At 45.9% G+C, this 11,881-nt stretch overlaps 1 protein-coding gene across 1 annotated transcript in view; it reads right to left on the bottom strand.

The window, feature by feature from the left end:
• Positions 1 to 1,946: 1,946 nt before the first annotated feature.
• ITGB7 (integrin subunit beta 7) overlaps positions 1,947 to 11,881 on the bottom strand; it is a 31,571-nt gene continuing 21,636 nt past the window's right edge. The window contains exons 8-16 of the mRNA XM_066613296.1: positions 10,632 to 10,727; positions 10,447 to 10,536; positions 8,719 to 8,859; positions 7,758 to 7,951; positions 6,539 to 6,756; positions 5,178 to 5,394; positions 4,057 to 4,262; positions 2,877 to 3,040; positions 1,947 to 2,190 (exon numbers count right to left, since the gene is read on the bottom strand). Coding sequence (XP_066469393.1) covers positions 2,125 to 2,190; positions 2,877 to 3,040; positions 4,057 to 4,262; positions 5,178 to 5,394; positions 6,539 to 6,756; positions 7,758 to 7,951; positions 8,719 to 8,859; positions 10,447 to 10,536; positions 10,632 to 10,727 — 1,392 coding nt within the window. The 3' untranslated portion in view covers positions 1,947 to 2,124. The remainder of the gene's footprint in view (positions 2,191 to 2,876; positions 3,041 to 4,056; positions 4,263 to 5,177; positions 5,395 to 6,538; positions 6,757 to 7,757; positions 7,952 to 8,718; positions 8,860 to 10,446; positions 10,537 to 10,631; positions 10,728 to 11,881) is intronic.

Genomic DNA, 11,881 nt, shown 5'->3' with positions numbered 1-11,881 from the left:
AGGCAGAGGATTTCATGCAGCTCAGTGGCAATGATCTCTTTGCAGCACTTTAGGACTTCAGCAGCCTATTTATATCATAATTGGATTCATATCCAGCTTAATTCATTTTTGCCCACTCCATAGTGTACACATTTGTTCCCTGTTGCATATATATAATGTTGAGCTGAAATAGCTTACCAGTTCTTTAATTTCATTTTCCAAAAAATCCAAACAGTTTCATAAATGAATAGAAATGGAAGTGGCTAGTTCTAATTGTTAGCAAGGGTGCTTGGGAATGGTGCAAGCAGAAGCTGCTAGTCATGACAGATCAAAGTGTAGAAGTATGCTAAGATAATTAGAGGTAGTAGGAAACCCTGTTCTGGATAATGACTTAGCTTACCTCTACCAGGATCATTCTAGTAGATCAGCGGTTTTCAACTGCTGTGACGCGGCACACTGGTGTGCCGTGAGGCTGCCTCAGGTGTGCCACGGATCTAAGGAGTGAGGTGGCGGCGGCAGCTGCGCGTGGGGGAGAAGCAGTGGCTTGGAGCCTCACGTGGCAGCAGGAGAAAAAGGGGCAGCCGCACAGGGGCTTGAATGCTCCTGCTGTTGCTGGTGCCTGCCCCGCGTGCTGATTGGGCAGCCAGCCAGGCAGCTAGAGAAGCCTAGAAGAGCTCCCAGTGGGCGGAATATGGAGGGAGTGAGGGCAAGCTGCGAGAGGAAGGAGAGAGTGAAAGTGAGAGGGAGCCTGAAGGTGGAAGCAGAGGTAGAAGCAGATGGCTGGCAAGGATCTTGGAGAGACCCTTTTCCTTGTCTGCAATGCCCCAAAGTGTCCCTGTCTGCATTGCCTTCCCTGGCAAGGCTTTGGCAGGAAGGGCGCTGGGCCACAATCCTATCCACACTTACCTAGGAGTAAGCCCCATTGACTATAATGGGGCTTACTTCTGAGTAGATGTACAGAGGCTTGGTTGCATTCTTTCTTGAATAAATGAGCAGGCAAGTGATGCTTTTCTTCCCCCCACCCCACCTCTTCCCCTCTTGCACACACATCCCCTATCATAACTGCAGTTAACCCCTCTCTTTCTGCCCCTCCCCTCCCTCTTCACCACCTCCCAAAGTTCAGAAGGTGCCTCCCATTCCCTTTCTCTCTCCCCCCCATCCCAGTGATTCCTGCACTTGTTTCAGCCGCATCTCCTCACTGTCCCTCACAGCACATTTCTATTTCTCCAGTGTGCTCAGTCTCATCTCTCTTTGCCACTTTCTGACATATCAGAGCACATCAGTTGATAACAGTTTGAACAGACCTGCTTCAAAACCTTTCCAGAAACTACATACACCTCTCTCTCCAAGCTTCTGGGGAATTTCTTTCATTGTCATGTAATGATCTAAGGCTGCCATCCTAACCACACTTTCCTGAGAGTAAGCCCCATTGAACAAAATAGGACTTACTTCTGAGTAGACCTGGTTAGGCTTGTGCCCTTAGTTATATTAAATTAATTGTAACATAATAATGTGATTAAAAAGTAGTAGTGTGCCTTGACGACTTTAGTGCCTTGTCAGTGTGCCGTGAGCTGAAAAAGGTTGAAAATGGCTGTGGTAGATCAAAACTGCAGCCTGAAGCACACTTATAGGCCCTGCAAAATGGTTGTTGTGTTTGGCACACCCACAGTGGAATCTGCTTGCTGATTTTCTGTGGAATTGTTGGATCATGCAAAGACCCAGTAAAATTAGCTGTCCTCAGAGGAGCTTCCCCTTGTACAGTGATCTGTGGAGGAATTTAGGGAGTCTCAGAACAGATACTGTTTGCAAAAAGAGCTGTAGCCCTCCTCCTGAGACTGCTGTTTCCATTGTGCTTCTAAGTGTTGAATAAGACATCCACCATTGATTGGGGGGGGGGGAGGAGAAGAAGCAGCCAGAGAGAAGATTTAAGATCTGTGTGACAGACCATTTTATTAATTTGTGGAGCAGTTTGAGATTTCACCTTTCTATCGCATCTGCCTTCTGAGGAACTTAAGCTAACTTCTGTTTTGTCCTCATAACACTGAGATTGGCCAAGTGATTATGACTTGCCCATGCTGCTCTGCGCAGGGATCTAAACCCATATCTCCTTGGGCTAGCAGTGTTTCGGCCTGGGCCTCCAGTACATCAGTCTTGGTTGTAATTGGGGTTGAAAGTTGTAGTGGTGGCACTCCGGAACAATGGGTTGTTGACCTGAAAAATGGAGTTTGAAGAAGTCAATGGTGGTGGAAGATGCTCACCCTATAGATACAGCTGGGGAAACCTATGGAAATAGCTCCATATCTTGCCATAGTTTCTTCCAGCAGGGGTGAGCACCTCTATCTCTTTCCCCTTGGGGCAAGAGGACTTGAAATAATTGGAACTAGAATACTGCTAGATGCAAGGACCACCCTTGTGGACCAGAGATATATTGGGGAATGCTCCAATTGACTAAACAGTTTCTCCTACTCCAGTAACACACTCCAGCTGCCTCCCTAACTTTGTTCACATTATGTTACAATGAGTTGAACTACATTATAGCACACAGGAGCACCATGATGTGGCTTTCTACAGTCATCAGCTGGTAAAATGACTGCTTTTGCTCAAATGAATTCTAGTTGGAGCTGCTGGCAACCTGAGAGGCTTTCTTGTGTATCAAATAATTTCATTAATCAAAACCAGACACTTTAGGCATATAAAGGTGCACAATTTCAGTTTGTCCTGTTTAGCCTTGTAAATGCAACATGGTTATAGCCTCATGGCTTTGTGGCAGCTGAGTAATTTCCAGAGCAAATGAGGAATAGATAGGAGCTTATTATATAGAATCTCCACATACGGAACTGGTTGGCCAAGCAAGAAACAGACTACGGCCTTTAGTAAAGGGAGCTGGAAGCACCAACCTCATTCCACTGGGCACGTTCACACTCTTCCCTGAAATGGCTGAATTCCTTCCGGTCATAGATCTCTATGAAGCCACGGTATAGCCCAATGAGAAGCAGACCAAGGCCTGCAACTAAGCCTGTTACTAAGCCCAGGACCAGTTTCGTTGACTGCTTACTGGAACCTGACAAGAGTGGAGAAAAAGAAGTGAGAGAATCCCTGATGATCTGTTCCTCCAACAGGACTTTTAGAAACAATTTCCCGCACCCTTAGAATTATGACCTTAATAATTCTACAAGTGGCACAACATATTCTTCACCTTCTGCTACCAGTTATCACTATTTAAATCTTCAAAACCAGTAACATTTTAGAATACAACCAGTAAATAAGCATTCACTTTTACCCTCCCCATTTATCTTCGAGGCAGACTATCTGTTTAGAAATATCACATGGTACAGCTCTCCCAATGTCTGTTCCACTTCATAGTGCAAACCTTCCTTCACCTAGAAACCAAGTACATCAGGAAGATGACCAACTTGGGCCCCTTTGTCCCTCAAGAAAGTTAGACTGCCATAGACTAAATTCAAATGCAATTCCCATTTTACATTTTGAAATGGCACATGCATGGCAAGGTTTCACCATGCTCATTTTGCAGAGTAGCTGCCCTGTATCAGAGTAAGGGTAAAGCACTGCAAGTTTATTCGTCATGTGGTGATGAACCTTTGCCCCTCTCCCTCAAGAAATTCCTGGTACACAGCTAAATTCTTGCTTAAAGTCTTTAGTTGTTTAGCTGTACTATGGGAAAGTATAGGAAAGTACATTTTTTAAAAAATGCCCATAACATAACAGGGGGACAAAGAGCTAAGAACTTTGGAAACGTTCGTACATTTAGTGACACTGTCTTGTGCACTGCTGAAAAAAATCAGGCCTCTTTCTAGCACCCAGGATTTCTACATTTTCTACTAACAAAGGGAAACAGTAGAAAAGGCAATGTGTGAATTCATCTTAACAGTGGGAATTTGAGTCACCCATCTCCAGTTTTAGGCCACATCATGCAGAAGGGAACAGACTGGCTTACAGCAGCACAGATTGTGAGGGCAGGCTGACCAGCCTCACCCTTCAGGCTTTTGAAGCAGTCAGGAGGATTTCTGGCTGTGATGTGAATTTCTCCCATCCTGCTTAGGCTCTTGCTGCACTCACCTGTTTTGTCCTTCACTGTAATGCTGATACTGCCAGTCTTGTCTTTCTCAATGAGGTAGATGAGGAGGCTGCCATCTTCCGTCTTCTGCTGGCACCATCTCTCATTCACAGTAGGTGCTGGCAAAACGCTCACAGTCTGGTTGCAGCTGGCACTGCAGTTACCACTCAGAAGCCCTGTGCCAAAGGCCTTGCACTCAGCACAATTCCTGCCAACATGCAGAGCAAACCAAAAGTGTTATCACCCTCCGCTCTGCCTATTTCACTCACTTTCATCTGCTGGGAGCTTCCTTCCCACATTATCCTCCCTCCCCTTCTGTATCAGGGCAGAAGCATTTGGGCACATGATACTCGTACATCCATGATGCACTGGGACCCACTTTTAAAAATCACACACTTTCGGGACCCACCTAGCTTTACAAGACTTAAAAACAAGAGTTCCATCTTATCGGCTCAAGCCTCTGTTTTTATCCTTTTTTACTATGGTTCGGGGGCTGCCTTCTGGAGTGCAGTAGCGCTCCACGTTTATTGGATCAGGACCATTCTGGTGGCCTTACATTCCCATTCAACTGGCCTTCAATAGGAGCCAAGGAATGTTTGCTTACTCATGAGCAGACACACATGTGGTTCAGTTTTGCTTTCCATAGAGCTTGATGCATTTGTCAGTTTGGAGGAAGAGGACTTTCTTTTCAAGTGTTTTTTGGTGGGATCTGCTTTCATTAGATCAGGACCATTCTGGTGGCATTGCATTCCTCTTGGCCTGCCCTTCAAAATGGACTCATGAATGTTGGCCTATTCATGAGTACATATGTAGTGTGGCTCGGTTTTACTTTCCATAGGGCTCCTTGCGTTTTCCTTGGCAACTATCAGCTTGTCAGTTTCACAACTCACCAACAATCAGGTTGCAACCCACTGATGAGTCCTGACCCATAGGTTGGGAAACGCTGCTCTATGCAAAATCTGACCCTTTTTACAGAGACCTACAAAAGGGGACTGTGCTGATGCACTATCTCCCCTATACACATTACAAAGCAGGCTAGGCACCCATCTGCTCCTATGCACTGCCCCTCCTCTCCTCATTTGTCCAGCTGTATCTGTTCTCTCAGATGGTACCAGAGACTCACCTGTGCTCCTCACAAGGAGTCTGGCAGTCCAGACAGTGGCTGCAGTGGCTGTCGAACCAGCCAGTGTCACACTGGCATCTGTTACAGACACATAGCCCGTGACCACTGCATACAACACCCTCCTGCAAACAACCACTGGTATCCAGACTGCATGCACATGCGCTGCCAGTGTAGTTTGACTGGCACTCACAGGTTCCACATCTGCACCGCCCATTGCCTATCAACAGGAAGAGAAGTTCATCAGCACCACAAGCTTCCTCCTCCATGGAACCATCCCAACCGCAAATACATGTAAATCTTATTCAGCTACCTCCTTCTAGTTTTCAGCAGGCATTGCACACAAACTTCCAAGCATATCTTTGTAACAATATTTATTTTACTTATTTATTTATTACATTTTTATACCACCTTTCCTCCAAAGAGCTCAGGGCGGTGCACACAGCTGCTCCCCTCCTTTTGTCCTCACAACAACCCTGTGAGGTAGGTGAGGCTGAGAGAAAGTGACTGGCCCAAGGTCACCTAGGAAGCTTCGTGGCTGAGGGGGAATTTGAACCTGGATATTCCAAGTCCACCTCCCAAACCACTACACCACCTGGCTTTCAAGAACAAAAAAAAAGTTAATCTTAATTTTTCCTTTCATTTTAAAATTTAATTTGTTCTGTTTTATACCATCCTGGTGTGTCTTTTGGCAGGAAAGACAGGATATATAATGCTTTAGATCAGTGTTTCTCAAACTATGGGTCGGGACCCACTAGGTGAGTCAGAAGCCAATTTTAGGTGGGTCCTCATTCATTTCAATATTTTATTTTTAATAGACTTAATGCTACCATGATATGTGATTGCATTTGGGGAAATGTTATAGATCTGCACAAACTACTATGTATATGCTTCTAACAATGACAATAAATGGGACTTACTCCGGGGTAAGTGTGGGTAGAATTGCAGCCTAGGATTGCTAAAAATTTTCCTGCTTGATGATGTCACTTCCAGTCATGACATCACTTCCATGGGTCCTGACATCCTCATCCTAAAAAGTGGGTCCCTGTGCTACAAGTTTGAGAACCACTGCTTTAGATAGTTTCAGATGAAATCAGATTCTTGGGAAGTTGAAGCTGGTGCTGACTACATTCTCTCCTCTCCCTGCATTGCAGGCATACACACAGCCCTGGGCATTAGCAACCTGCTTTCCACACCTTTCATAAAACCATGTGGCTACACATCCATTATTGAACTCTGGTCATCATAAGCCCCTTAGCAGCCAACTCATTTTCTCCTATGTGACCAGTGAGGGGTAGCATTGTCCAGAATTTAGAAAGGTTAAGAAGGCAGCAGTCCAGCTGCTAGAAATCATCATACTTTACCTGCACAGAGCTGCCCATTGTGTCGTTCACAGCTGGTGTCATCGCACTGGCAAAAAGGTCCACTTGCATGACTGTTGCACTGACATTTCCCACACACGCACTGGCCTCTGCCGTTGCACACGGGGCCTGTGTCATTCATGTCTCGGCACCTGTTCTCTGGATTACCCAAATCCTCTTGCTTGCACTCACAGAGCTGACCAACATAGCCTTCCTGGCAGCTGGGAACAGGAAAGGGAACACAGAGGGGAGGTCAAGCATCGTTTCACACTCCTGGGTTTGCAAAGTCTCAGCAACTGCCTTGTTTCTCATGAGACAGGTCACATCACGTTGACCAAGCCTCTTGAGCAACTCAACCACTGTGTCCTCCTCTGCCAACACCAGTCCCTTTGCCTTTGCACCCATCTCACGTTTACCCAACTGGCCTAGCAGTCTTCACCCATCATGAAAGGTAATCAAAATTGGCATGGGGGGAGACATGATAGAGCTTGCTCGAATTATCCTGACTGCACCTGATGCACGGAGAATTATTTTTCCTTGCGACACTAGAACTCAGGATTAACAAATGAAATGGGTCAGCTATACATTCAGGGCAGACAAAATAAAGTACTCAACACAATCAGCTTATGGAATCTGTTGCCAGGAGATGGGACAAGGACCACTGTCTTATTCAATTGTTTCACTTTTAAATTTTCACTGACATTTCCAGGGCAGTTTACCAAAATATCAAAACACACCATCACACAACAGATTAAAAGCAACAGTATTTTTTGATTAAGATGGCTATTAACAGGCATTAGATTTGTGGAGGTAAATCTATTTGTTCACCTTTGCCTCTTATTTTAAAAAGCTGAATAGAAACCATCATGATCAGAAACAGGATGCTTCCAAGAGCCAGTTTCAGGAGCAGACAACTATGAACAGTGACTGCTTTTTTGGCCCTCCTTGCAAGCTTCCTGAAGGCACCTGACTGGCTGCTATGCAGGCAGGATGATGAACTAAGCAGCTCTTTGAACCAATTCAGCAAGGGTATTGGTTACCATCTGTGATGGGAAAAGACCACTGTACTGGCTTTGGGTAAAGTGACGAGACCTTGAAACACCTCTCGATTCTTACTCCTATTCAACTCCTGTTCCTCACTGCCCAATTTCCAGGTAAATCTCCCCAGTTATCTTCCTTTTGACTGAGCCTTCATACTGCCTGTTTATCATCATGCCCATACCTGCATATGCCACAGGTGAAGTTGCCTTGGCCACGAGAACAGTGGTGTGCATAGGGCTGGGAGTCTCTACACTGGCACTCGCACACTGTTGTCAGCTGCAGATGCAGCTCCTCACCCACTCCCAGCACGCGGAGGGCCACCTCCTGGGTACCAGGCAGACAGGTGGTGGCCTTTACCCTCACTGTGAACTGCACCTATGAAAGGAAAGTGAATGAGATCGGCAGAGAGAAACACCCACACCCACCGCACTGCAATCCGTATTTGCTCTATGCCTAGAGGTATTTGTTTTTGTTGATAACGACATAAAAACACAAAGCACTGCATTTTGCTGTTTAAGCTATTTTCCAGAAACCAGATTAGTTTTTCCAGTTATAAATAATACTGCGGATGCATCTGCTAAGACTGTATCACCTATACTACCTACCTAGTACACTTTTAAAGCATTTACAAATTAATAAAAATGAGAATGTGGAATGAGAACTTGGAATAAGAACACATAACACCACTAGCTGCCTTTTTCATTTTTTTCAAATCACAAAATGTGCAAAATATATACAGGTTGTGCCTCTATCCACTGATTTGACTCACCATTGATACTGGGGTCCAACTTTAAATGTCTTGTCATGAGGAAAAATGTGCCAAAATCCCATTTCCTACTTTCATGCTGTTAAACCGCACTGGTTGCAAGCTTCTCAGGGTTAAAGATAGTTTTAAAGACCCACTACCGGGTTTCCTGCTCCTTCATTGTCACTCCAGAATGCATCAGTACAAGAAACCTGGAAGTGGGTCTTTAAAGCTATTTTTCCACTGATTTGGTATCCACTGAATTTTTTTAATCCATTGAGGGTTCCGGAATGGCATGACCTGTAAAACCATTTTCAAATATCTCTATCTATGCCACACAGATCAGGCCACTTCTGCTCCTTTGAAGCCAACAGAAGCAATCCACTTACGAACTCACCAACTCATTGACACGTACGCCAGAGCATTCACCACCCTGCATGCGTCCATATGTTTCCAAGGCACCACAATGCGAGTCATAAGCAATGGAAATGCCAGGAGGAAGGTCAGAGTGCTCCAAGTTCACCGTGGATGAGAGGTTCTGTGGGAAGACTGATAGTGAGGGCATGTGCCTGCCTCAGAAGCAGCTCCTGTTTTGAAGCTGTAGCACTATAACAAACATTGATAAACTGTCTCCTACTGAGCAAGGCCCTCAGTCCAATGAGTATGGTTTAAGTATCATCTTCTTCCCCAAATGACAGGTAAATGGAGGAAAAGTCTTTGAGCGTGCTCATTGGACCCTGAACCCATCTGATTTCACAGCCCAGCTGGAGAAGGAAATTTGAGGGGCTCAGTTGATCCCCAGTATCCAATTCCCAGAAGCAAACTAATGTTAATATCCATAGATGACAAGAACTGGGTTGACACACAGGTCAGGATTACAATTGCTTGCCTTTTTACAGCTTTATGGTTATCAGTTCACTCAGTTGCATAGTTGAGGGGGGAGGTCCCAGGGATGCTGCGATATCAGGTAGCACTTGTTGGGGGTTGGCAATGCTACCCTGGCTGCAGCCACCGGAGTATTGCTCAGGTGCTCCCCCTTGCTCACAACCAGAGCGCCCCGGAGTGGTACACCAGTCAGCTACGTCGCTGAGTTCACTCAGGATGGAGTAGGTTCCTACCACTCCCAGACCATCACATTCTGCTACCGTTTGGTTTGGGGGGTTCTGGACCCTATTGGAAGAGAGATATTCCCTAGTTGGCCTCCTTCTGTCTGACTTCCCAGTCCCAACAATCTGTCTTTCCTAGTTATCTCCAGCTTATCCCTGTTTAAAGCATGAAGCAGGAGCAGGGAGGTAACTGGCAGTCACTATCCACTAGGTCCCCCATCTTCCCTTACAACCTGCTTAGCTTCAAACATGCCGCAGATTGTGTGTTTCCAGATCACCACCTAGGCCCATACATAGCACCAAGTGACTCTGCAGCAACGGCTGGTCAGTCTTGAAGTCACACTGCATTTCCCAGCATTTCTAATGCCAGACTTACTGCCATGTTGGTTCCAGGGGAAAGGAAAGCAACCTCCCCCCTGCTGCTGCTACTGCGGCCATAGCAGCAAGTTACATGAATGGAAAGGAAAAATTCAGTCTGCAATTCCAAGCTAGCAAAGAACTCATGGGAAGTTATGCTCACCAGGAGACATAAACAGTTCACGTTACCAAGGGCTGTATTCAAGCCAAGGAACTGCAACATCAGTGACATGAAATCAATACATCTCTCTTTTCTCACAATCCTTCCAGAACAGTGAAACAAGATGGACACACTATTCACACTGAAAACCCTAAAGTAGCTATTTGCAACCTTTTTCATCTCCCAGCACACTGACAAGGCGTTAAAATTATCAAGGCACATGATCCTTTTTGGACAATTGACAAGGCACATTGGACTACTGGGGGACGACAACTAATAAATGACCCTCCCCCAAACTCCCACAGCACACCTGCAGACCATTTGTGACACATCAATGTGTCACGACACTTTGATTGAAATTTGCTGCTCCAGAGGATTAAACCACAGGGGCCTGCCTACCCCACCACCCTCAGGCCTGGCTGTACTCAATAGAACTAGCTCCTCTTCATCTTTCCTGCCCCTGAAGGATTCTGCCCCTTTTTCTACCACAGCGCCTCCTCACACTGTAGGCATCTGCGATAAGCTGCACCACATTGCTGGAATCCTCTTTCAGTTCCCCAACAGCTGACTTGGGAATGAGCCTGCTCAGCTCCTGGAAAAGAAAAGAAGAGTGTGAGCCAAGCACCAGCCCTTCAGAGACACGCCCACTTCTTTTCCTGCTCAGTACTCTTCCAGCTCAGTACTCACCTCATACATGGGAAGCCTGGAGCCAGTCACAGCAAATATGGGTTGGATATTGGACTCGGACAGCACCTCAGCCAAGTGTCCAATTGAGGGGTAATCCTGCAAAGAGATGCAGCCTGCAATAGTATCACAGGACTCTTTTTCACTCCCATTTTCTCCCCTCTTGCCCATTATCACCAACATCCCTTGCCAGAGAATAGAGCAGAATTTAGCTGCCTTGCCTTTCTGTCTTCCAGCCTAAAAGTTCTAAATTCAGTAAAACATACTGGGCAAAGAATGTAAAATACTGTATATGTAAAGCTAACCCATTTGCAATACTAACATCAGAATCTTCATTTCCTGGCCAAAAACTTTAGGTCCAGGTTCAATCCAATCCTTCTCTGTTAGAAGAGTCGTGGATAGGAGACTTGGAGAAGGACCCTACCTCAGTGTTAGGAGACAGAGCCACTGCTACACCAAGTAGGCAATAGACTAGCTAGACTGTCCAGCTAGACAGGCCAGCTGTCTGAGCTAGACTGGCCAGTGGCCCAAGGTAGCTTCCTGGGTCTACACAACTAGAACTGTCCCTTCTCCGATTATCCCTAGCCATAATCCCTATTTGAACACGATAGGACATTAGCAAGACTACTCACTGTGCCCAAGAAGCCAGGTTGTAATGGCTCCCCAATACACTGTGTTCAAGAAAGTAAGTTATTATTGCTCCTCCCAAGTCCATACTACACATCATGCTAAATCCACCTACCAACAAATATGGCAGCCACACATCCAGCTTCTCCTCAATGTTCAGTGAGGTTTACCTCTGTAATGACAGCACTCTGAATTTCCTCACCCCCCTCCCTCACTGGCTGCCACTAACATGGAAATATGGATTGCTATGTCACAGCATGGGTCTTATTAGGGCAGCGTCGAGCAAGACACCCAGCTACCATTCTCAGTTGCACCTGTGGGGTGTATCCAATACCCTGTTGGTCATGATGAAGGTTTGGGGAGTGCCCTGAACTTCCAGGTCATAGGAAGCTATCTTACATTGAGCCTTCCCATTGGTGCATCCACTGACTGGAAGTAGCTTTCTAGAGTTTCTGGCAGAGGTGGGGAGTCTCTTGGTCCTACTTAGAGATGTCAGGGATTGGACTGGGGACCTTGTGGGGGCAAAGCAGGTGTTCTACCATGGAGTTACAACCCCTCCCTAAGAATCTTCCTGATGCTGCAGAGGCTGCTCTTCTGTTTTTGTCTCCCAATAAATTCTTTATCAC

Source organism: Tiliqua scincoides, chromosome 2, assembly GCF_035046505.1.
Source record: "Tiliqua scincoides isolate rTilSci1 chromosome 2, rTilSci1.hap2, whole genome shotgun sequence".
In the NCBI taxonomy this organism is placed as follows: Eukaryota; Metazoa; Chordata; class Lepidosauria; order Squamata; family Scincidae; genus Tiliqua; species Tiliqua scincoides.
The sequence above is the reverse complement of the archived record's forward strand: the minus strand, read 5'-3'. Positions and strand labels throughout refer to the sequence as shown.